This window comes from Falco biarmicus, chromosome 17 (genome assembly GCF_023638135.1).
Source record: "Falco biarmicus isolate bFalBia1 chromosome 17, bFalBia1.pri, whole genome shotgun sequence".
Lineage (NCBI taxonomy): Eukaryota > Metazoa > Chordata > Aves > Falconiformes > Falconidae > Falco > Falco biarmicus.
Genome location: NC_079304.1, coordinates 4,546,271 through 4,572,093, shown reverse-complemented (window position 1 = coordinate 4,572,093; position 25,823 = coordinate 4,546,271). Strand labels below are relative to the sequence as shown.

Genomic DNA, 25,823 nt, shown 5'->3' with positions numbered 1-25,823 from the left:
CCCCCCATTTCACAGGCACGTATAAAAAGACTTTCCCAGCTGTGGTTTATCTAGGATTTAAAACGACCACGCATGTCACGGAGTAACGGTTGATCATTAGGACGCTTTATAGAGGACAGCAGTAAGGAACAGATGTACACAAAGTTTTAATTTTATTTTTCTCTGGTTGGAGACTCATCTTGTAACATGCATGCATTTCAAAACAGTAACAGTGTCTCAAACTGCTCCTAGCAAACAGACAAGCACAGAGGACTTAAAATTCCTATTTAAAAAACAGCAGTGAAAAAACCTAGAATGCTTTTTTTTTTTCTCTCCTTAGTTTTAGATTAATTTATTCACATTTTTCAGTTGCACTGATTAGCCCTGCCCACCCTTGTGACCTGTGTAATACGCTCACTTGACACGACTCAATCCAGCTGCTTTCAGCGTTGTGCAGCTGAACAAAAGACCAGCACAACTTTTTGAGTGGTAAAACCAGAAACCACTAAAAATAACGACCAGCAGCTGCGTTCCCCGAGCTTTGCCATCACTATTACACGAGATACTAATTTCAAAGAGCAAGGACAATCGGTAGTGGCTAATACGGATACTGGAGAACGGCTCTGCAGAAGTAGGGGAAGTTGACAGGCAAACCTGAAATGGGGCGTTAAGACACGGACGGGGGAGAGGATGGCTGTTTTTATTTTTTTGGAGCTATTGTAAGGATGATCTGTCTCAGATCGGTTACGCGGTGTTGCAAACCAAGTTTAGGATGCGCACTGACTTCTGCAAGGTCCGTACCACCTGGAGGTTAAACACTCCGACCTCTGTGCAGCTTGAAGGGAGGCATCTATAAAGACTGCATAGTAGTCACAGGACTGGGGGCGTTCGTCCGTCAAGGCTAAGCCACAACTCCTGCCAAACAACAGCTCGTAACTACAACACAACCTCGCCTGGTGCCTTCCTGGGCCAAGAGGCCAGTCCCCAGCTGATGTCCCCGCTGAAGGGAGCCGTGGCAGCACTCCAGAGGGGAAAGCAAGAGTTTCCGCCCAGAAAAGGAAATAAAGATTGAAATGTTTTAGTGTTCTTGCTGATTACGATAATCCAATTCAAAGCTAGGATTCTCAGAAGTGGGAGTACAGCCTCGTCTATGCAGGAAATCTGGAGTCACCTACTACCCCAGAAGTTCTCCCTGTGATGAAGTTTCACAATCACAGATTTTACAATTAAAACCAGGTCAAGCAGAGGCGTGTACGAGACCAGAGGGAAGGATCCCACCGCTCCTTGCTGTGAGAAGCGAACTCCTGCTGATGTTCTCACACAAAGCAAATGCCAGGCCCTCTCCCTAGCGCTGACACCCAGGGTGGGTGCTGCCCGGGACCTCCAGAACACGTGGTTCCTACTAAAGGGTCACCCAACGTGTTCTCGAGTGTTTTTTTATTGCACTATTGGAGCAGAACAGCACCTGAACCGTCACTCTGCACTCTGCCTTCCCTCTCCCCACTCTCATTTACACTGTAGGAGCTATTTCAACAGGCAAGATGTCAGTTCTCTACGTTCAAAGCAGTCTGTAGTTCTTAAAATGTTGCCAGATCAGGTGCGTGAACAGAAAGAGAGAGACCCTCAGTACAGGCAGGACCACAGACCCCGCAGCTGGCTGCTCACACAAACTCACCCTGCCTTCGGACACTGCTACGGTTTCTTTTCCAGCTGACAAAAGAACTGCACTGCGATTTCTTGAAAAATCCTGCACCCTGACCGGCATCTGAGCGCTCTGCCTACCTACTACAACTCTTTCAGCGGAGGGTGGTTTTCAGTCAAATGCACTTCAGTGTAAAGTGTTCCGCGGGGTACATGCTACAGACAGAAATATCTACATTCAGCGAACTAGAACTAAATTCACACCAGAAACAGACAACGAACTAGCACAAAGCAGTTGTAAAACCAGAATTGAAAGGGCTGGGTTTTCCTTTTAAATACTTTTGAGTTAAAAAAAAAAAGTGACCTAAAACAAGATTAAAAAAAAAAAGAAATCAAAACAACAAAAACGAAAGAAAAAGTCCCTTTTAAAAACAAATCAAATATTTGCAGCTTCACTTATTCTGGTAATAAAAATACTGTCTAGAAACAAAAAATTAGCATTTTTAACGTAATGCTACCTCTCAAAATGTAAACAATATACAAAATGCTTATGTTAAACAAAGTTACATACCTGGGTAATACATCATTAAGTGAGAAAATTGCATTTAATTACTTTAATACACACAGTATGGCAACTTGACAGAAGTGGCAGAATTGGGGAAGTGCTAAAGTGAATAGAGTTTATGGGGCTTATCATATCACTTGAGCCAGGGACAGCCAATTTAATTCTCCCAGGAGTTTGTTTGGAGTGGAATAAGAAATCACAACTAGTTAACTGCTCGTAAGCCCTTAGTATCATGGCTTTACTGTAGATCGCTGCAGGAACTAACTGCATTTTAATTTCGTCCCTGTTTATGAAATCCAGTGAATCAGACTGTTCCTCCTAGCTACGCAAGCGTCATTCTTCTACTTTCTTTGGGTTGTTTGTTTTGTAGTGTCTCATTGCAGGATGTCTGCAATTCACTCATTCCCTTCTCTCTTACTCCTCCCCCCCCTTTTCTCTTCTTTAAATACACGATTTAAAGATCAACAGTTTAAAAGGTACAAGCTAGTTTCCCAAAAGGAGAATGGCAAACTTACCAGGCCAAAGTTGCAGATTCAATGCAGAATTTTAAAACTGTCAAGAATAAAAAGCGATTGGTATTTAATTTCTAATTGATAGTAAACTTAAGTGCTTATTGTTTAAGAGAAAAGCAACCAATATAATGCCCACAAAACTAAGCTGACAATACCCTCTAAGTCCTCCCTTTTTTAACGTATTCTCATAGCTGCATTTGTTCTGTGGCTTTTCCAGCTACACACCTTAAGACACGAGACTCTTCAGCCTCCCAGACAACGGTGTGTTAGCCCCCACATCACACAAAATAGGGACTGGACGCCAGTGGCAGAAGAAATTTGTCCCGTATCAAAGGGAATGACCCACGAACGAATAAAAAGATTCATATCCCATTATGACCCCGAATATTAACTTTTGATTTCTTCAAGACTCTATTTACAGTGCACTCTTATGGGCTGAAACTTTTTAGCCCCCCTTTTGTCCCCTTCAAAGTTGAGACCTGTGGGATTCACATCGTGAATGTGGGTATGAACGTAAAAAAACCCCCTCAAGCCCACATTCTGAATCCAGACCAGAGCTAGCGTTAGTCGAGGGAAGTTACCAGGATGTGATGAGCACCAGTTATCTCTCAAAAGGACCAAATTCCACACAGCAAACTGTAGCACGCGTTACAGCACAGGACAGACATTCGAAACAGCGTATTCCCGAAACAAAGGCATATGTGAAAACAGTTTCAAGGCAGATAAGCAACATGTTTCAACTGCAAAAGGTTTGTTCAAAACGCTAAATCCTGCTTAAAAAGGAAAAAAAATAATTAAAAAAAGAACTGAAAGATCTGTAACTGTTGTGCAGCAGAGCTAACAAAACCCAAAGCAAGCCTGACAAGCTTGGCTGTGAAAAATATTACAAGCATTCTGGAGACAAAACAGGACGTTATTCAGTCACGCAAATCGGTTCCAATTCCTGGGGGGGGGCGGGGAATAATCTGGCGCAAGTGTTCAAACATTTCCACTCCTTGACTGTCGCTTAAGAGAGGGGTATGGAGCAGAGAAGAGTAAAAATCACAGCTCAAGTCCCGAGTCCTCTTGAGCAGTGGAACTTGCTCCATAGTCAGAGCTCCCAGCACTCCCCACTGGTAGCGAGTCCAATTCCTTCGTGTGCAAGTCACATTGCCATTTAAAAAAGAAACCAACTAACCAAAGAACCTCTGTCAGGAAACAAATTCAAGTACCTGTTGCAGATCGGGCAAGTAAGGAAGACTGAACATTAGCTAGATTAACACTGGCAGAACTGCGATGTTAAACTGTAATCTAAGAGACACGGCAATTCCTGACTGAGGTGCGACGGGGAAACGTTCCAGATAGTCAAATATTATCCCGAATCTACATAAAAAATGCCTTTTTTTTTTTTTTTCTTTTATGAAATCTTCATAGCTGGCCAATTTAAAGCACAATGGGTCCGAGCACATTATTATCTGAGGTTGTTCAATGCCTCTACTACTTCTCACACTGTTTTTTTTAGGTTCTAGGAGTTAACACCTTTTTAAGTGATCATCTTTGGTAGATGTTCATTTCCCTCGTCTTTCTTGTAAATCAAGTGCAGTTACAAAAAAATTTTTGTTACTTAAATTAACCAAAAAATATAAAGTGTCCCAGTCTGAATTTACCTAAAGTTCAGCGACTCCTTCTTATCAGAGTAATATTTTCCATCCTTGAAATGGTGAGCTATTTTCCTTCCAACTACTACCAAGAGGGAAATAAAAGGGCTTGTATGTCTTTCTGGTAAAGACAGTCCAATAATAAAAAAAAAATAAAAATAGTAGTAGTTTGTGGAATCAGGCACTGCTTCACTCCCACTGAATGTGATCTAGAGCGACCCCTTCTATACAGTGCCACATATCATATCCCTATGGGATTCTCTTGATCAGAGAGGAGAAAATGTCATTAGAAAGAGCAGTGCTGAAACAATGCACTTTTCTTGTTTTAAAAAGCCCTCAAATCTATGTCTGGGCACTTCTGTAACATAAAAACCCACTTTTCCACCTGGGTCAAGTGGACTGTTGGAGGGTGCACCTAGGATTAGTTTTCTCTGAAGTCACGCAGTGCCACACACTCACCCTTGCACGCACACACACGCACACACACACGCACACCCCACATGCTGCTACAGTGTCTGTTTCAGTGTCACAGGCTGCATTCTCTGTTTGGAAGTAGCCCCTCTTCTCTTCGTTTCTCGCTGAAGGCTGAAGGTGACTATGTCAGGATATTTGAGATAAATTCATTGAAGCGTTTAGAGTACTGCTCTGGATTCACGGTGGAGATCTCTGCCCCAGCCTGCAAGGCAGAGAGGAGAGAGAAGTCACAACACACTCCTCGCAGGGCAGACCCTGCAGCGCTGCAAAGGGTGGAGGAGGGAGGATGGCAGGGAGCGACCACGTCAGCACAGCCAGAGACCCGTAACAACTTGTGATTTCTAGGAAAAAACATCCAGAGAGGTCTAGAGAGATCCCCAAGGAAACCGATTTTAGCTCCAGCTGGACCTTCTGCAGACAACTAAGACAAAGCACTGGCTTTGTTCCCTCGTGGTTTAGAGGAGATTTGGAAGGAGCATGCAAAAACTCCACGTCCCGCTCGCTAACCTGGACCCTTTTCAAGTCCTTTTGGGAAGTTCAGGATTGCTGTCAGGGAACAGGACTGGCCCCAGGAAAGGGACAGGGTCGGGTGTCTCCCTGCAGCCAGTCCATTCCTGCTCTGTGAGGCTGTTTAGTGCCACAGCAGGGAAACGGAGCACCTCCCAAACTGGGACATAAATTCTTAAAGTCATCTCCAACCAGCCAGAGGGAAAGCCTTTCCAAGACAGTCTGAGGAGACTGTAAGTGAGGGAAGAGCTGTTCCTGGGCATGGATCACTGGAGAATTTCCATACTGGTAGAAAAATCAGTGTCAGGAGACATCACACATATGCATGCAGGCAAAGCAGAAGCCCCAAAGCCCATCCTCCCTGCGGGTGGCACGCTGCTTACCCCATGTTTCACTGTTTTGGCAGCATGTGCAGCTTTCTTCTTCGCATCATATGGCGTAAGAATGTCTATAATGGCCATGAAGTACACCTCCTTCCTGGGGGCACCTAGCAAGGCAAGAGAGTTGCTAGCACACCCTGAGCTGAGAGCAAAGCCCAGCTGCAGCCCCCTCCTCAAGAAATACATGGCAGGTCTGTTTTGATGCAACTGGCAGAGAAAGCGAGGCAGCTGGAGGCTGCAGGAGGGCAGAGAAGAACGACTGGAAACAGCACACCAGAGGCCCCCGCGCCCTCCGAACACGCCACTACTCTCCAAGCATCACTTCTAGGGTTCCACCTCACACCAACCGCAGCAAGGGACGGCAGAGCGAAGGGGGGACACTCGGCGGGGTCTCTCTCTCTCTCTCTCTGCGGACAGTCCTCCCACTCCACTTAGCCCAGCCAGACCACGGTACACCTCCTCTGCCCTCCACACCTTCTTCAGGGCAACATTCCGCAATACTCACTTTCGTGGCTTTTCATGGCGTAGACGTCGACAGAAGGATCAAACTCTCCAGGCCCGAAGAAGCGAGGGTAGTTGAGGAGGTTGCCCGGGCTGTCAGGGGGGGTGCCATAGGAGGAAATGGGGTTGCCTCCGAGACCATCGTTCTCACACTCCTCATCCTCTGCCCGATCCTCCACTTCCATCTCTTCCTGCTCTGCTCGGTCAACGTCGTGGATCCCAACCAGCAAGCTGTAGTCCATAATCTTCAGCTGAGCTAAAAACTGGGAGAAAGCGATGAGTGAGAAGAGCAGCATCCACGTGGGATCTGAAATCCTCAGTCCTACCCTGCCAGCATCTCCCTAAGAAAGGGCTGAAGCGAGAGCTAAACCCTTATTAGACTTCAGAGAATCGACACATAGGCTCACATGCCCACTGCCAACAGCATAACCCTGACTATTTTTCCTTGACTGATCCAGGAATGATTTGCTTTTCAGTCCCTGTGACAGAAGCCACAGTGAGGATCCAGCCACGGGAGACAAAAGTAAAAGCTGCCCCCCGGGAAACTCTACCTCCACGTCCCGCTTCAGCTTTTCAAGGAAGTTCTTTTTACTCTCTTCTCCAACGTGCAGCTTCTGACCCTCATTCAAGAAGTCGTTGTCCTTGAATGTTGGTAGATCCTTGGCCTGCAACAAAAACCCTGTGTCAAACTGTCCAACCTCCCCCCCCTGCTTCTTGGGGGAGGGCTGTACCCAGATCCATGAGCAATATGGGGATTGCACAGAGACTCTCGTCAAGTGTGGGGCTGCATCAGGGCCGTTAGTGAAGTGGCTCGGCCTGTCCACTAAGTCTGAAAACGGCATCAGGCAGAGCACAGTATCTGCCAGCGAATCCACGTGCTGAGCTGCACCTACGGGGAAACTGAAGGGAGACACGGAGAGCAACTCAACTTTAAAGACTGCCGGGAAGGCATGCTGCAGGCTGAAAGCTTTGACAGTTGGGCTCCAGCCAGAGACAGTCCGACCAGCTCCCAGAATAGAAAAGAAATTCATTTTGTTGGCTTCTGACCTGGGGGGGGGGGAGCAAGGGGTGAAGGCTTGAAAAAAAAAAATTTAAAAAAAATGCTTCCCTCCCTAAAGACTCGAGGAAAAAATTAAAACCACTGCTTTTTGAGGAATCTGCTTGCAGCAGCCCCTGAAGACTCCTCAGGGATATGGAAGAACATACAACCCCTTTGTGCAATTGAGAATTAAATTATTTTGTTCTTAGAATGACATACGAGCATGTGGTAGCTTTATATAGCTCTAATATGAATGGTCTGAGACAAACTGCCTAAGCAGAAAAAGCTAGAGAATAAACAGCCAGCAAGCCGGAGACACTTGGGCACGATGAAGCCGTGCCTTGACGCCAGAGCATTCCGTGTAAATGGAAGTTCCTTGGCTCACGCCAGAGATCTAATTTTAGGGCAGGCTGCAGTAGACTTACTCCGCAGTCCCAAACCTGAAAATCCCAGGGGCAAAACACGTAGTACCATCAGTTCCTGCTGTGATTTCAACAGGGCTTTTCATGGCAGCGTCACAGCCAAAGTTTTGCAGGGGCAAGATTCTTAAGTCGCCAGTTCCCCTAACGGCACCAGGAACCAAACTGATGAACATGCTGAGAAGCACAAAGAATTTGAGAGGACCTGGTCCGGTTTATAAAAGCACCTGATGTGAAAGCTAACTGCTGATCTGACTCAGTTTGGTACTCGGGGAGTGCTATGGAGAAATCTTTCCATAAAGACACCCTGGCACTAATGAGGGTTTTGGTGCTTGTGGAATTGTCCCGCAGGAAGCTCCCCCCACTCCTGGTAGTGTCAACATAACAGAGCAGGAAGAGCGGGCACAGCCTGAAAGGTGGCACAAAATCAGGTTATCACTCAGGGCCCAATTAATATCCCCTGTTCAATACCCCTTTGGAAAAGGGAAGTCAGTTGGATCCCATCTGCTTCCAACCACCAGGAGGAAGGAAAGGCTGGCCAGGGATGGTCCATACCTTCTCTTTATCGCTTGCTTCCCTGGATACTGTTGAGCCCTGATAAAAGAATAAAGAAAAGAGCATTGCTGCATGATGTGTCATATTCCCAAAGAATTCACTGACACCACTTAATTCTTCCATACAGAAAAATAATGACAATATTTTTTCAATCAAAAGTGCTCAACCCTTTTTTCATGCTTGGGATAGACTTAGAGATCTTCCTGGTGTAGCGTAGGCCACTTGGGATGGGGGGATGGGAAAGCATTTGAGCCTCAAGAGAAGCTCTATCCAGAGCCCCCAAAACCTGATCCCTTGAACAAAACCCAAAACCCCAGGACCCTGTCAAGTAGCTGCTACAAAGTCCATCGCCCACCCTTCTGCAAAAGGAGCTCTGGGCTCCATGACTGTCCTCCAAACCCTCACCTTCAGGTCGTATTTCCGATGCACAGTCAGCCTGTGACTAAATACATTTCTGGTAACCACCATGTAGGTTTCCACTCCGTCCACCGTGAGCCGATACATGCCCAGGAACTGGGGCAGGAGGGTGTTCCCGTGACACTCCACTATGAACTGGAGGAGAGCGGGGAAAGGAAGGGCAGAGAAAGACGGTACTGTCACACAAAACTGTTCTCTGGCAGAACACAAGCTCAGCAAGAAGTTGATAGCGAAGCCTCCAGTTCCGGCCACCTGACACCGATGTGAAAGGAAAGGAGGCTTGCAAATGGCTTCTAGGGTCTCAAGAAAAGCAAGTTAGGGCATTGTAAGAATCCTCCAGCCCTGAGCAGAGACAGAACATCCCACTGTGTGTGCGTGTCCAGCCTGCTGTAAAAGGCCAAGCGCGCACGTCCTTGCTCAGTCTCAGCAGGGTGAGTGTTGTTGGCACTAGCTAACTTCACTTCTTGTGGTTACCTGAGTGATCTGAAAGTAAAGAGCAGATGGACTGGCAGATAATGTGGACCAGGGTAGAATGCTTCCAGCTGTCCCACTCTGCCCCCCTTTCCCTGCTGCATGTAACTGTCTCCTCCCTGGTCCCCCTGGAAAGTCTAACTCAAAGGACTGAATTAGGAACGTGTTTACAGATCTCAGGTACCAGCGATCCATAATTCATTGATGGAAGGAACAAGGTGAGCTGTGAAGGAGCTCAGCACCGTGAAGAAGCAGGCAGCTGTGCTATAATTGGCTCTCAGATGCTAAGGAACACTGTTTTCTTCTGTAAAAGTTATTTGCAAGTTCTGCTAGGTTGCGCTGTGAATCCAAGCTCCAGTTCACCAGCAAATCACAAGATGCTCCCCAAGACATTTGCCACCTCCCCTCCCAGGGTTCCAGACTCACCGTACCTGATGGTACTTCTTTAAGATGTTGTGCATCTCTGCTACATCCTCGCTCGACACTGCCTTAATGACAAACCTCCTGTCGTAGGTGGTGAGGAACCGGGCACCACATCGGCCCTGGCTGTCGCTGTTCACTGGGGCGCTTCGCGTCACCGAGTTCTGAGGGAAGCAGAACAAAAAAGTGGGAAGGAGAAGCTGCCACCTCCTTGGACAAGAAAGAAAAGCAGTCCTAGAAAGAGTGGGTGACCAGGACCAGCGCCACAATCTGGCTCTGGAACAACAGACATCCCAGGGACTTTGTGGTCCACCTTGGTACCTGTGACAGTGTTCTGGCTTAGCTTCAGAGCACGCTTGCAAACACGCTCCGCTCGTGACTGTTGATAAACAAGCATCCTTGAGTGCTCAGCACTGCTGAGGTTAACCCAATTGTTTAGCAGTCCGGACATGGAGTTTAGAGCTTTCATCTGGGCCTTTTATTTGCTCACATGTTTTATTCCAACACCTGGCATGCATTTTTAAATATTTTTTTACTAAGGGGTTTTTAAAGAGGCAGTATACACAGGCCAAGACTTCTTAGCCTTTCCTCCTGGAAATTTAAGAACTGCCAGGGTATTTCCAGAACAAGATGAATGAAATGGCCTGCCGCCTTTTCATCAAAAAGCAGCCTGAACTAGCAAAAGTCTTTGTTTGGGAATTCTTTACAGGTCATCCTGAAACTCTCAGCCTCTGCTATTCTTAGAACAGGATGAAAAAGATTGTGAGTATAAATAGCTTGGTTGTTCTTCCGACAACCAGCAGCATCTGTCTTTATATCCCTGTCTCTACCCTTAGCAACGAAACATTGCACTTCTTTGCATATTTGCGGCACAACTGGAAAATCCCATGCAAACTACAGAGCAAATATCTACCACGTTCCCCAAGCCACAGCACGAGCTCTTTGTTCTGACACCTCTCCCCAGGTAGGGGCACTTGCTGTGAGCCTCGTCCCACTGTTAGAGCCACCGCTCTCCACACCTTCCAGACAAAGCCAAGCAGGTCACCGGTCTGCTGTTTGTTTCCTCCGTCACTTCTCAGCAAATGCCCTCCAACTCCACCAGCCCAGCCACCAGCGTTTGTTCAGGAGCCAGCAGGCTCTCACCAGCATTCCCTTGCCACTGGTGCAAGCAGATGCGGGGAGCTGAGACTTGTGCTCCGAAACGCAGTGGTACTGACACCTGGAGAGAGGTCTTTAGCTCAAGGTAGATGTATCTTGCAGGATAGCTCAGGGCTGGATGATGCATTTCATGATGCATTTTTTTAGCTGCTAGATACACCGGTCCCTCCTCCCCTCAGCTCTCTGAAGAGCAGACAGCAGAGGGAGTCTGCTCTTCTGCAGCCGCAGACATGCAGGCAAGCAGAGCCTGCTGCGAAAGAGGGATTTACCATGTCACGCTGCAAGTGAGCCGAGAGGCTTCCTTTCAGAATGAAGCATTTAAAGCTTTTAAAACTTTAATGAAGCAGGGGAAAAACTCTACTCCTGCCAACGGCTTTAGAAACCATCAGGAAAATAAAGGCAAACAAAAAAAACCCCAACCAACCCTTGCTTCTCGCTGACATTTGCAAACGAGTCTGTGCTACACGGTTTAATCACTCCTCACCTCAAAACCACAGAGCTTTTCTTCTAGAGGAGATGGGAAGCAGAAATTGTGACCACATATGGACATAACTAAATTCACAGCCCTTAGGTTTACTTCGTTCCCTTCCTGTCACTCCCACCTCTTCCACAGTTCGGGTGTTATATTTAGCATTCTGGCTCAACTCCCACTCAAGCCATCACATTTTACCCACCTGAATTTAGCTCAATGGATGTTTTCTGCTTTCTGTTCTAGCCGGACACTTTTTTATGTCTTTTAGAGAGCCAAACTGCTCTACCCCAGAGATGGGAGAAGTAATCCTTCAGAACAACAGGTAAAGTGTAAATGATAAACCAGGTATTGAGAACCAACAAGACTGTGGATGCTTCTACATAAGTTACTTCACATTGTTCTCATAATTTCTTAAAAGAAACTGAGAAACAATTTTCTAAAAGATACTGCAGCGGATGGACTGGAAGACAAAAATAATTAGGAGCTAATGACTTCACTGCATGCAGGTATGGAGGAAGCCAGCACACAAATTCATTCCGTGGTACAGCCAGCCCCGGGGGCAGGGTGCTGCTGGCCAAGCAGTCTCCTCAAGAGCCACATGGCATGAGCTTCTGTCAACAGACCAGGAGGGAATGGTACTGCTCCTCCTGGCAAAACGCCATCGCTGCCTGGAGAACGGGCCTGACAGCAGGAAGGAAAAACCAAAATTAGTAATCTAACAGGCATGTGGCTCAAGAAAAGCATGGACTGAGCAGCCGTGTCCTGAAAATAAAAAGAGATCTTCCATCACAAGCAGGAGAGATCTGTGTGTGCAGCTCATGGCTCACAGGTAATTACGAGGCACTGAGCACACACAGGCACAAAGAACACCACCTGCCTCCTAACGCCGGGCTCAGCTCGCTCTGTCAGCAGATGGGCAGTCACCCAGACCAGGGCTGCGACAGGCAGCAGCCAGCACTTACTGTTCCTCCTGGGGATGGCCGGGCCCCCTTGCAGAAGAAAAGCAAAGACAACTGTCAGTTCTGCTTGATAAAAATGTCTCACTTTGAGCAAAGTCCCTCAGAGTGCTCAGCGCACCTGAGAAGAGGCAGGAGAGCAGGACGGGCCCGGCAGTCAGGAGACAGGCAACTGAAACACAGTTACACAAAGAAGCAAAAAGCCTCAAACACCGACCCCGGTATCCTCAGGGGTCACTCCTCGTCACAGCAGGGCCAGCATGCTCCCCCCTCGGTCTGGGAACAAGAGGCAGAGGATGGGATGCAGGTGCTACACATCTGCTCCTTGTCCCATATCACATGACACCAGAAACTGGATCAAGTAGATCCAGTGTCTCACCAGTGCAATGAGCCATGCAGCTGGAGTAAGAAAACAGATCTCTTCATTATAACCTTGAAACAGGGTGAGATCAGGCAATAATCTAGATATAATCAGGGAGAATTTTGACACGCTTGGGGAGGGAGTATACACAGATGTATGTGGACATGGGCACACACAAAGGCAATACCAGAAGGGAGCAGTTTGGTGGGATCAGTAGGAACAGCTCTGCTCCCATCTCCTCTCCCCACAACACAGGCAGTGGGGAGCACGGCCGGGCTCACACGCAAAGCAAAGAAGGGAGAGAGAGGAAGAAGCTTGCACCACTCACCCACCGCTCCAGCGCTACCGTGCCTCTCCGGGTAGTATCTCTCTAGTGAGTATTTTAGTTGAAGCCCTCGACCCGTCAGCGCTGGCCCATCGCCAGCCTTTATCAACTGCAGCGGAGTGCCAAAGATACTAGGTTTAATTACCTAACACTTGGCCCGCCAAAGGCCACGCAGCTATCAAAGCCACCCTCTTTTTCTGCACTGGCTTCCCCTCGTGCTTAGAGGTCTCTAAGCAGCCTGCTACTACACATCTCCTGCATGCACAGGAGTAAGAGCTGTGTGTGGAAGGGTGGGCCTGCTGCAGCAGCAGCAAGAGTTGCGACATCTCTCTTTCACTGGATTTAAGCCCAGCAGCACTAATACAAGAAAATGTCTCTCCTCTCCAAGGCAAGCCTGAGGCTCTGGCCTTAGGGAACACATCCCAAAGCAGCAGCCAGCTTGATAAACCCAATTCAACAGCACCAATGCTTGGCGCAAACACTTGCTTAAAGCAGCACCCGAATCTGTAAAAACACAACAGACTCATTTTCCTTGCAGATGTTCTGCACTAGATCATTGTTATCCTCCAGCTCCTGCCTGTCTGCAACCATCTGCTGCCTCTTATTTTATGCCTAGACTGTAAGCTCTCTGGAGCAGGAACTAACTTCTCATTCTGCAATTGCCCAGTGCTGGGTACAGCAAGATCTACTCCATTGCTGTGGGCCCTGAGGGTTACGGTAAAACCATTCAAGCCACGACTATAAATCCATAAAAACTGACCACACAAGAATGTTGGTATCATAGTTTCTCTGCCAGCTTGGTTATTCTGTCCTGGGGAAAGGCGTTAGGAGGACAGGGAGAGAAGAGACGGTACCTGGTAGTCTTGATCGTCAATCCCAAATCTTTCTCGGAGGTTTCGGAACACCAGTGGACAATACTCCTTAAATTTAAAGCGACTTGGCAAGTTTTCCCTAGGGCAAAGCAGAAAAGGTAATTCTCGTGCAATGATCCGCTTGTGAAATCAAACTCAATTCTTCTCCCACTTCACCGATAACCCCCCAGGATATACAAGCCCCCTCCTACCTGCAAGGGCCCTATTCTGCAAGTATTTACCCCCAGTGGGGTAGCTTGTTTCTCTCAATGCCTACAAAAGTCACCTGTTCATAGAAATGCTTGCAGGATCCAGCTTTTGACTAATAGGCTCTCTGGATAAGGATGTCTGTCTTGCAGAACAATCTCCTCTGTCACAAGCACAGATCTGACAGAATAATTTCTCTCTTTCCTCCTCCTTTGTTGCTTTGTTCTGTTCAGTAACACAGCTGCCCCCTGCAACACACTGTTACTGTTTTAAGATGAAAAGCTGGAGGAAGGGGGGGGGGGGGGGAGGGGGGGGGCTCTGATTTCAGATCAGATCAGATCACTCGTGCGTCAAAAGAAAGGTCAACACACCACAAACCATTTCACCCAGAACGCAAAGGAGAGAGGGTGAATCAGCTCCAGTCTGGCATGTTCCAGACCCACGCGTTACAGAGCGAGCTTTGGTGCCAGGCCTCGGCAGAGCACAGCACAGTGGACAACAGACAACGGTCCCTGTCGCTGAGGGATGCTGCATCTACTCAGTGGACAACAGACAACGGTCCCCGTTGCTGAGGGATGCTGCATCTACTCCCTGCCACAGCTCTTATCCTACCCAGTGGGAAGAAGCAGAGAGGATGGTCCCGCTTGGACTCAGTGGGAGATTTTGTCAGCTCATTCTCAATGAGAATCCTTTGCACCAATACGTGGGAAACTAAAATCTATGTAGGAGAAGAGGGAAGAGCAGATACTGCAAATTGTAAGTGCCAGAGAAGACAAACTTTTGAATCACACTCCCACTCTCAAAAAGCTGATCCCTGTGAAACTTAGTGAAAACGAAGCATTAATCAGGGAGCACCGCAGACCTGCACACACGCAGAGACAGGGCGGAGAACACGGCTCCGAGCATCAGTCACAACTGTGGCTTTAAACCAGCTTCCAAAAATTGATCTTTTGAGAAAAGAGGGTAACTCCATACAAACCCCATGGGCCAGGGGTATAATGCAGCTTCACAGCTGCCTCCTGTGAACAGGCAAAGGGACAAGGAACCTGGCAGGTCACGGAGAGCAAGCTCCTGCCCTCTCCTCCACGGTTCTGGGCTTTGGGTTCTGCTGGTCAGGACAGGACAGGACACGCAGGCAAGCCACAGCAGGAGTCAAGACACAGTCCTGCATCAATTCTGTGCATAACCAAGATGTGCAGCGAACTCTGGCCCTAGGGCTTTGGACAAGTTTTACTTTGTGAACTCTAAAATATTGTCATCTACCCAGCCCAGCGAATATCTATGTGTAACTAGCTTTGTAGCAGTGCCACTTCCGAGCCTGGCCTTACCAGACCTCTCATCACTCAAAGGATATAAACCAAAGCACAAAACAGCATCTCAGGGACAGACTGACCCCTCACCGTGTCCTGTTGAGTGGTCTGGGCAGGGCACAGACTCGGGGCATGTGTCCAACCATACCAGATCCTCTTGGCATTACAACAGGAAACAAACCAAAAGGCCTTCCCCACACCAGTTCCCCCCCCAGCAAAGAGCTCAGAGACAGAGCTCTCTCGACAGAGACAAACAACTTGGGAAGCAACTACTTACTTGTTGAATAGATGATTGTCCACCTTAATCTTACTGTAGGCTTTAAAATCGTCGGGCATTAACATGACAGGGACGGGTACATTGCTGAGTTCATTGATCTAAAAGAGAAAGGAAACAGAGACTCAAACCCCAAGCACCACTGCCCTGCAGTTACCGTCAATGGACTTAGGGGATGCCAAATACCCCAGCAGCTGTTTTCGAAGCAATATAACCCATCAGACTTCCAGAGCAACTTGTGCTGAAGCAACCTGGAGAATGCTGTGGTTACAAGCCACAGAAGTATCTCGTTCAGTCATGTGGTGAGTACTCCTGAGCCAGCCTCGGCTCTTTCATCTGCTCACCTTCCACTGATCCTCCAAGACACAGCTTAGAATCGAGACAAACCTAAGACTGAGAAATAGCAGATGTTACGTTTTAAGGAAATCACCTTTGCCTTTATTTAAGAAATGTTGCATCAGCCAATTTCTCAACTAGTTGTCACTGCTACAAATCACGGATGACCAAAGACTTCAACGTGGCCACCCAGAACAGACTCTGGGTAGCTTTGGTGCAGCACAGCACAGCTCCCTTGTAGATGCTGTTTCCATGCTCGCTGTCTCTTGTTGCTCTTATCCCACCTTCTCTAAAGGGATGAGTCACCCCACTAGATTGTTTTTGCTCCTTAGTCATGTGTGGCAGCCACAGGAATACAGGGAAGCAAAAGAATGAACGTTCAGCTACTATTGAACAGACAGGCTCATGCTACAGCACCCAGCAGCAAAAGCAGCAACATTAAAAAAAAAAAAAAAAGTTAAAAAACCCCCTAGCTCTGGACTGTATCTGGCAACCCTGCTCCAGACAAGCCCGCACACCGACAAGGCTGTGCCAGCATTCAAGAGCAGGTCAAGAGGCAGCACGTTTCTGAGCTGCCTTTTCCGAGGACGGCCCCAGTGTCATTCATTCACACGGACTTCACTGGAATCACACAGTAAGTCCCACCACATTGAACTGCTATTAACACGCTGGATTGAGGAAGCAATTTCATTACAACTCCATTCCCACAATTACAGTGCCAAGCAGGTAATGCTGGAGAGAAGCAGACAACACTGACAACAGCGGGGTTTGGCTGGGAGTCAGGCCTGGGGTCTGTTCCCAACACCAAAATCTTCGGCAGGTCAAGTGACTTCCAGCACACTTGGAAAGCACGCAGCATTTCCCTGCTGACTGGGAGCAGGGTCTGAGCCGCCGGCCTAAGGAAACGGACTCCAGCTCTGGGATTCCTTGCATGTAACAGGACACACAATCCTGGCCAAAGAGCTGCTGCCACATCTCCGAGGAGGAGGCAGAGATGAAAGGAGGCATGAGGGAGCCATTCTGCAGCAGGATGTGTGGCACAGTTCAGCTCTGCAATGACCATGGAGGTCCTAGCCCTGGAGACGTGCAGCGAGCTGTCTAATTATATGAGCAAGCCTTTGATGAGGTAGGTATTTTTCACATCCTTTCTCCATCATCACCAATGAAAAAACAGATCAGATTTAACAAATGTCAGACTGGCAAGAGAGACACATACACGCTGCAAAGAGAAAGAGATGACTATTTTCAGAGACAGCCAACCCACACAACAGACAAGTGGAAAGTAAACCGGCCACCGCTCCATTAAGAGCAGAGATGGTGCTCTTTAAAGCCCTGGCCTGTATTTACCTTATAGCAGCACCAAGGAGCATTAAGCACTCCCATAAAGTGCTCTGGGATATATGGAGAACGCTGGGCAGATGAATGAATAACTAATGTCCTACGCCTCCCATCACTGGTAATCACCATGGAGCCAATACCCCCGGCTCAAGCCAAAGGCTCTATCCTGCTCCTCGAGCCGCAGCCAGAAGAGAGGAAAGGTGAGGAAGGGATCTCCCAGATCCTGGTGCCCTGTATCAGAGAGCCCCATGCAGTGATTTCCCCTCCGGGTGCAGGGGGGAAGAGAAAACAGCTAATTCCGTATCAAGAAAGAGGCGCTGCCTCGAGCCACTAATTATTGCTGTCTAACAGGAGGGGAAGCCCGACAGCACAGCTCCTTAGACACGCCTGTTCTCAGCCCTCTTCTCGGCAGTGGGTAAGGCACAAACAAGCTATTATCAGCTTGTTCCAGAGCGGAGGAAGGGTGCTGACGGCTGAGAGGGAACAGCGATGTGGAGATTGTCTCCTCCCTGCCAGAAATTCAGACACAAATGTTAGCAAAGTGAGATGTCAAGCCGTCTCTGGATGTCCTCGTTTCTGCCAAAGCAGAAACCTCAAAGCAAATGTTGTACCTGTTGCAACTCTCCTGACTGGCAGAAATGGTGCGCAAGGATACCTCGTCTCATTTAAAAGATGCCCTGACTCTTCCCAAGATACAACAGCCTGACAACAGCCAAAAAAATCTCCCCTGCCGAAGCAGCTGCGCACAGCAGAGCTTTCTGGATGCTTCGGGATTCCGGCTCTAGAGGAGACGGGGAGAAGGAAGGGGTTCATGCTGGGGACTGCTGAAGAGCTGAACTGGCCATTTCTAGCCCCAGCACTGCCAGCCTGCCCTCCACTGCACAAGGCAGCTCTTGGTCTGATGGCCACTAGGTCTCCGCTCCTGACACCAGTCTGAAAGCAAATTAGGGTTTTTTTTGTTGTTGAGGGTTGTTTTTTTCCCCCCCATCTGTTTTTCAAGCAACAGGGACGTGCGCTGTGTGCTCCTACGGCAACTCCCGTGCTTGATGCTCTCCTCAGGATGCCAAAGGGAGAGGAATGAAAAGCCCCCACACTTAGAAAAGGGATATCCCAAACCCTCCCTTCTCCGAGTGCAATCCTCAGCATCCAGTTCCCCTTCCTGAGGCTTATCGGGCCAGCTCCTGCGGCATGGTGCCAAGGGAGAGATTAGGAGACCTTGCCCAAATGAAAGCAGTGGCCAGCACTGCTCTACAGGGATCCTCTCCTGTGCTTATCATGGTGGAATCTGAGCAGCCTCCGAGAGCAACGTGACTAACGCCTGGCACATGTTTGCTCTCTCGCCTTCTCCCCAGGGAGAGGCGTGTAGCAGGAGATATATATATAGCAGAGTGTGTGTGTGTCTCTGTATTTATGCTACAGAAGGCAAGGTCGCAGCAAGGTGCATAGCGATGAGGTGCCCAGCAGCCCCTGGCTCCCGGGGAGCCCATTCCCACAGATCTGACCCGCCTGTCTCCCACAGAAAGATGTCAACCAGCTGTAGAAAGCTGGCCCGTACCAGGACCTTTGGAGATTCCTGGGGCTGGCCGCAGGGACTTGGTTCTTTGTTGGGGAAGAGGCAGCTGCAGGGAGCAGAGGTGCAGCAGCAGCAGCCAGCACCGCAGCCACACACCTCAGCCCCCCGGCGCAGGGGTCACGGGCTACTTTGAGAAGCACAGCAACTGCGGAGGGAGGTCCGTGCTGCACAGCAGCCTGCGCCTGGGGTATTTCCATACCTCCACTACAAAGGTCCCCAAAGTGGAAAAAGTGAAGACTGGCTAATTTAGAGTGCAAGCTCTTCAGACCAGGGATCTGTCTCCAGACCCAGCAGGATGCTGCTTTTCTGTAAGGCATCCAGCTTTTTAGATCTAATCTGCCTTTGAATCCTCTTGGAAATAAGCCTCTGGTTTTGCACAGTACTCTTATGCCAGGAGTTTTCTATTCCCCCACTGGGTAGAAAGCACAGACAACCTGACAGGGACCGCTCCGGGCTCAAAGCACCATTAAGAAGCGCATTTTGCCACTGCCACCTGCATCTTGCAGAAAGACACAAGACGCTAGCCCTGCCCCTCCCCAGGTCAGAGCCAGCGTGAATGGCACATGCCCGACAGCCTCACAAAAGGCTCAGCCACTCACCAGGCTCAGAGGCTCTCAGTGGAGCTCAGAGGATTTAAAACCAAGACACATTTTAGACAAACCCGTTGACTTCACAAGGCAACAGCAGGGGCCCTAAGAAAGGGATGCTTCACATTTCTCTGCTGGTTTCACCGTATTCTGAGAACAAAGGAGCAATTTCCCAAGCAAGGCAAGCAGCCCGGTGTGTCTGGAGGTCACCTCAGCAAGGAGAGAGGAAGGGCAGCAGATCACCTGGTGTGTCACACCAGCCACCATCCCAGCCAGAGCCGCAGAGGGCAAGGCAGCCAGATGCCACTGAAGGAGAGACCGGGGCTTGGGGCAACAGCAGTAGGTGAGGGAGGGAAGACCCTCACCTCTCCAAAGCCGCAGCTGCCACCCTCCTCTTCCATTTGCCCAGCACCCAGAGGAGCAGCCAGCTCAGCTCTTGTGTTTCTCCAGCTCGCCAGCCAGCAGCTCCCCCTTTCTCCCTGCAGGAGTGGCCAAGCCCTTCATCCTCAGTCAGCAAAATTCATTTTTGCCTACGCTGCTGAGAAGTCTACAGCCACCCCTGGCCTTTTAGGGCTGGAAAAATACCACCTCCCCTCTGCCTGTTAAGCTTTTATTTCCTGGTCACTTACTTGAATTCTTGAGCAACACCAGTCAGTACAGTTCTGGGTTTATCTGTAGTTGATAATTTGTCTTCCTCACCAAAGCCAATTCCTTTTTCAATAAGAGACACATCAATATTCTGTGTCATTCAGGGACAGCTGTTAGAACGAATGGGCCAGGCATAATTTTGTTTCAAAACCTGACTGTAGCCTCAAAGTGGCAATTACCATTAGTAAATTGATGGGAAAATGCAATTTGTTTACTAACAAGATCCAGATGATGGAGTGTGTGAGTCTCCTCTCTAGGATTCTTTACAACAGGAATTTGCTCAGGAAAATAAAAATACTTTGTCCCTCTCAAAGCCTTTCAATCAGGCATCGCAAAGTACTTTGTAAGCGTTACTTAAACTTCATAGTACTCTGGGGAAGTAGGCAAAAGAAACACATAGCAAAATCATCTTAACTAGCATGGAGACAAACCCACATCTGCAGCAGAACTTTGCTGCTGCTTAACACAATAGAGCAACCGGGCAACGGTTTGAGAAAAAAATACCGTTTTCCATGAATTAGAGCATGATTAATCAGTATCCAAGCTAACCAAACCCCCCATGCAATGCTCTGGAAGCATGAATCTTGTAGTCAATAATTTCTATCAGCACTCTGGGGACACCAGCATGCTTTAAGAGGGGAAAAAAGCATCCCCTAGTGACAGCAAACCCACCTCTTCCCAAACAAAGTACTTGGAAACCTGCTGGGAAGGACTCCCGTGTCCTGACAGAGCTGCAGCACAACGCTGCGTCACTGGCAGAGGAATCAGTCAGCACTACCCTGCTGCCCCGCCAGCACAGGCCCGTCACCCATCGCATCAGCACAGCCCCGGGACCACTGCAAAGCATCCATCCTCCCGGTCCACTCGCAGGTAGACAAAGCTATTGCTTCCCCCGGTTCTAAGGTCAGCTGAGGAATGGAAAGGTTAAACGACCTACCCATGGCCACATGAGTCAGTGGCAGAGCAAGCAACTGAGCCCCATTCTCCTCGCTGAACTACCCACGAAAACCTTTTCTCTCCACTCCCCAAGAAGCAAAAGGGCTCCTGGAATCCCTATTTTAACAGGAGGTCCTGGGAGAAGAAGGTTCAGAGCCACTGGCCTCGATCATTAACATGGGCTATCATCGCCATCACCATATGCTGCACTCTCCAGAGGTCAATTAGAGCCACAGCAGACAGCAAGTGTTGGAAAGGACAAATACATGCTGTTTACCCTGTGCCAGTACCAATTTATAGGACTTCAACATTTGATATGTGGCAGATGCTGCTCTGGCTAGAATTAACATGGCAACACCAAAAACAACACTGCAGAGAAGGGAGAAGCGTGCTGCAAATCCCAATTTTGCTATTTCAGTTGAATGCTAAATAGCTGTGTTTTGTACTGGCTGGCACCACTCCTAAAGGTCCTAGGAGATCGGCTGGTGCTTCAGCCAGGAATCGGAGCCTCTGGAGCGCAGGAGGCTGCCTCGGGCGAGATCCACACAGCCAACAGAAGAGATCTACCCATTTCCACAAAAACGGGATTTGTTTATGCCTACCCTCTGCTCCTGCCAACATACACAGAGCTCCAGGGGTTGTTTCCAGTCGATGAACCGCCACCTAGAGAAGCATCATCATGGTCCATATGAACTCAACTGTTCATTTAATGAGCGGATACAAGAGTCACCTCTCCAACAACCCCCGAACTCACTGGGATCCCAGGGCCTTGTATAATCAGCACCGTACAACCGTTTCTATGGTTTCCAGAGCATCATACAACACTGCTGTGTTCATCTTGCTGTTCAGTGCGAGATGGCTTCTCCCTTCCAGAACCATCACAACTTTTCCTCCGCTGCTGGCGAGCTCCCATGCACACGCGTCCAGCCAGGGTGTGGAGAACGTGCATGGAGCAACACGCGCATAACCAACACCAAGGAGCTGCATCTCCTCTTCCAATGCCATGACAACAGCAGTCGCAAGCAAAGCTTCCCCGGGAACCATCTCCACATTTGCTGAATTTTACAGTGCTTTATAGAAAACTCATAAAGCAAGGATGAGTCTCTCAAGCCTCTGAGACTCCACCTTTTTCTCCTATCTGCATGAGTTCTCCCCTCCCCTCCATGGTTTTCTAGTTCAAAATTTAGCTGTCAGACTAATACCACCCACGTTTGGCCCTGCTTACACCAGCCACAGCCCAATCCCGATTCACGTGGTTTAAATGCTGGCTGGGGACCACCAGGACAGCCAAGACCCAGCTCGCTGTTTAAACAGAAATGCTCAGTACTGTGTTCCAGAAACCAGTTCCTGTTCTTGGTGTGCTAACATCATTGCTCCTGATCCTCTCCAGACCCATCACTGCCTGTATTCACACCAGCTGCTAACAAGCTTGTTTAAATACAAGGCAGGGCCAAACTGTTGCCAGACTCAGTTAATGGACCCAAGGGAATTTCTTCAGTCAACAGAAATGGTGGATTGCATAAAATGGTTGTTTGTTTGATTTGTCCATGAAAAAGTTCATCTCGAATGCAAGTATTTTTGATAGAATCTTCCTGGCACAACCTTGTGGCTGTGCTGATAGCTGTTTTCTCCTCTTACTACTGTAGGGATCCCAAGGCAGGGCTCCACAGATACAGCCAAGAGATTCACCCCTCCTTTTATTAATACTGGTCCAGGAGCAAAATATTAAACACACCACCCACCCCACGCCGAGATTTCCAATGAAGTTCAAAGGCACTCCCGAAAAGTATTTCTAAACTGTCCAGAACCATCTGCTGGAAGCACGTAAGCAACTCTGCTTCCCACATAACCAGGGCACCAACATCATCTCCCAAACGCAGACCAGGATGAGCAGCTGCTCACGTGCTGAGTGAACAAAGCCACCGCAGCTCACAGCCTGCTCTGCAGCACAGTCACACCAGCCACCAACCCTTTAGGCACTCACAAGGCTCACCCAAATGCAGAGTGAGAGCGGTGGCAGAGGGGAAAACAGGCTCGCAGGAATTTGTTGGGAAACCCTGGATGCGTGTCCAAGGATGAGGAGATCATAGCTGAAATTTTCTAACCCTCTTCCCTGCCCTCCAGATATGGTCCTCCTTTCTGGCACCAATTTCTTCATAACGTGCATCCAAGATAATCTCGTTACTAGCTTAGCGTTCATACAGAACTACCAGCTTCCCTTCTCCCCTTTGCCTAAGTATTTCACAGCCAAGTGCCCCAGAAGTTACATTGTCCTCATCCAGTGCCTAAAAAAGTTGCCAGATTCATCCTACCCAGACAGCTACAAAAAAAAAAAAAAAAAGAAAAAAATTGCCACCAAGTAACAACTGTCCCTAAGAAGCCCCAAATGAAATTCAGAATAATCCCACCAATTTCCATTTCTTCAGGGCTCCTAATAGCACCACTGATCAAAGCCTGATTAAATTCATTATCCTGCTTCCTGGGCAAGGCTCTGAGCAGCAAGCACTTGGAACATCCTTTGACTCAGAAAGACAGCGCTGTGTTGAACTACATTTGGAAGCTTTCACTCCATCATCAGAGAAGCTAGAAATGCAATTCTAATTTATTTTGTTGGTTGTGTGCTATTTGTTTCTGCAAGATTTAAGGCTAAATCCCTTTCACTCTCTAGGAAACATCGACTAATCCACTGGAGAAAGAGGTGCCTTTGAGCCCTAAAAGCGTATTCATTTCTGAAGGGATGAGGTTTCTGAATTCTTTGACCACCTGAATATTCCATGGTAAAATCAATCCTCCTTTCCAGCACAAGATTTGTGCCTGCCATCACAGATGAGGGAGAAGTTTCCAGAGAAAAAAAATAAAGACGGATGGATTAAAGAGCTGAGCCACCAGACGTTTCCAACGGACCCTCTCCCAGCTCCCTCCCAAGACCTGTACCAACCACTACCCAGAGAAACTGAGGCAGAGTCCAGGAGACACACATGGCCAGAGTTCTGCTAGCTGAAGCCTAAAGTCACACCGAGACAAGGCTGGGCAGATGGGGCCAAAAAGACCCTTTTGTATTTTGGGATGGAGATAAGAGACACATGTGATTGTTCTCATACAGCCAGCTGAGGAGGATTGTCACCACGCATGTGGGACCTCGTGGTCATCACACGTGGGAGTCCCCTTGCTGTAACAGGGCCATAGGGGCTGCCCCAGAGAGAAAACCAGGGGCTGCGACAGGGGACAGCGCCGTGGGTGTCAAATGGGTGTCCTTGGGGTCCCTGGTGCCAGAGAGGGGGGGTGCCAGGGCAGCAGCACCCTACACCAAGGGGACACAAACTGAAAGGGTATTGCTCCCCCTCCCTGGTCCGGGGTGAGGGGGGGGGGGGGGGGAGGCGTTGGGGAAGAAGTGTTGGAAAGGGTGGTGGGGGAGAGGACACAGGGTGGGTGTGAGGGGGCAGGCTGCTCTGGCAAAGCCGTGTCTAGCAGCAGAGAAACCTAACGCCACCCCAGGCGTGAGGAAGGCGATGTGTGAGGGGGACACCCTGACCTGGGAGGGGACCCAAACTGCCTGGGGATGAGGATGCTGTGGGGAAGGAGTCCCAAACCCGGGAGAGAGGCACCCCCAGGGCCAGGGGCAGCCTCCTCACGGGGCGGGCATCCCCCAGGCCAGCAGGATGCGGGGGTCCTGGCCCAGCGGTGGGTGCCAGGGAGTGGGGATCCAAGGGAAGGACCAGGATTAGGGATGGGATGCCAGGGGGGAGGGAAGGCTGCGATTTAGGGGGAAAGCGGGTTTGGGGGAGTGAGCCCGATCCAGGGGGCGAGGGTGGGAAAAGGGCCCTGCCTGAGGGAGAGGGGGGGGTAGGGCCCGATCCGCGGGGCGAGGGCGCTGGTCTGAGGGGGAAAGCCCAGGATGAAGGGGATGAAGGCCCCGTCCCGAGGGGCTGGGGAGGGCCCGGGCCGGGGGGCGGCGGGGGGGGGGGGGATCCCGCGGCTGAGGGGGCGAGGAGGGCCCGCTGCGGGCCGCGCTCACCGTGTGGTTGGCCCCCCACATGAGGACGCTGAGCAGCGGCTCCGAGGCCCGGAACAGCTTCACCTTCTGGCACACGAAGTGTTTCTTCTTGGTTTTAGTCTTGCTGGCGCTAAGGGCCGAGCCCAGCGCCGCCCCGACGCCCCCCGCCGACGAGCCCCCCGCGCAGTTCGAGGCCATGGCGGAGCCGGACCGGCAGCGGCACCGGGAGCCGGACCGAACCCCCTCCCGCGGGTTCCCCCCTACCAGCGCCTCCGCATGGTTCCGCCCGGCCAGGCACACGCCCCCCCCTCCCGCAGTGGTACCGCCCGCCCCTGTCAGCCCCTGCCCGTTGGTCCGGCTCGGCCCGTTAGCTTCTCCCTCGCCGTCCCCCCGCCGCTGCCGCAGTGGTTCTGTCCCCGCCTCCCCCTGCCCGCCCCCCCCCCCCGCCCCCGCGGTGGTTCGCTCCACCGCTGAGGAGGAGCCGCCACCGCCGGCCGAGCCCGCTCCGGCCCCGCTCTGAGGAGGCGCCAAGATGGCGGAGGGCTGAGGAGGTGGGGAGCGGGAGGTACCATGTCCCCGCCGAGGAGGGGGAACCCCGGCTGCTAAGGAGTGGGAGCGCGGCGCTGCCCGCTGGCTCCCGCCGGCTCGGCGTGCGGTAGGAACGGGAAGAACCGCAGCACGGCTTGGGCTGAGAGAGGGAACAGCGGGCAGGGCTGGGCGGAGGGAGAGGGAGGGGAAAGAAAGCCTCCTTCCTTCCTCCTCTTCCCGGAGATGGTCTCGCCCAGTTGGCGTGACGTACCCGCCCAGACCACGCCCCGCTGCCAGCGGGCCAATAAGCAGCGAGGCGCCTGGAATTATGAATGGGCTGCTCCGCACGTCACAGGCCGCCGTTTAAAGGGCGAGGAAAGGGGCCGGGGCTGCGCGGGGAGCGGGGCCGAGCCCGCCGGTACCGGGGCCGCGAGAACCCCGCCAAGGGGCAG

General features: G+C 50.0%; 1 protein-coding gene across 4 annotated transcripts; it reads right to left on the bottom strand.

Annotated features, from left to right (window-relative positions):
• Positions 1–135: 135 nt before the first annotated feature.
• Positions 136–25,133, bottom strand: PIP4K2B (phosphatidylinositol-5-phosphate 4-kinase type 2 beta). Of its 4 annotated transcripts, none has more exons than XR_008825921.1 (11): positions 24,865–25,133; positions 15,435–15,532; positions 13,644–13,740; positions 9,529–9,681; positions 8,615–8,761; positions 8,210–8,248; positions 6,748–6,861; positions 6,201–6,459; positions 5,699–5,802; positions 2,701–5,010; positions 136–1,836 (listed from the first exon to the last, which is right to left on the bottom strand). XR_008825921.1 is itself a non-coding variant. In XM_056362216.1 (11 exons), exons 3-11 carry the CDS (start codon positions 15,497–15,499, stop codon positions 4,930–4,932), a joined length of 1,059 nt encoding a protein of 352 aa, XP_056218191.1. In that variant the 5' UTR covers positions 15,500–15,532; positions 15,776–15,824; positions 24,865–24,990; the 3' UTR covers positions 136–4,929. The 4 variants fall into 4 exon arrangements, 3 of the variants coding, with proteins under 3 accessions (XP_056218191.1, XP_056218189.1, XP_056218190.1); XM_056362216.1 differs by adding an exon at positions 15,776–15,824 and having other exon boundaries at positions 136–5,010; positions 24,865–24,990; XM_056362214.1 differs by having other exon boundaries at positions 136–5,010.
• Positions 25,134–25,823: the final 690 nt, after the last annotated feature.

Excerpts from the sequence above, each read along its gene's own strand:
- PIP4K2B (XM_056362214.1), bottom strand. The coding sequence starts at position 25,041 with ATGGCCTCGAACTGCGCGGGGGGCTCGTCGGCGGGGGGCGTCGGGGCG. Across the intron at positions 6,460-6,747 it reads AGCTGAAGCGGGACGTGGAG|TTTTTAGCTCAGCTGAAGAT; the intron begins GTAGAGTTTCCC and ends GCTTTCTCCCAG. Across the intron at positions 5,011-5,698 it reads CCAAAACAGTGAAACATGGG|GCTGGGGCAGAGATCTCCAC; the intron begins GTAAGCAGCGTG and ends TCTGCCTTGCAG.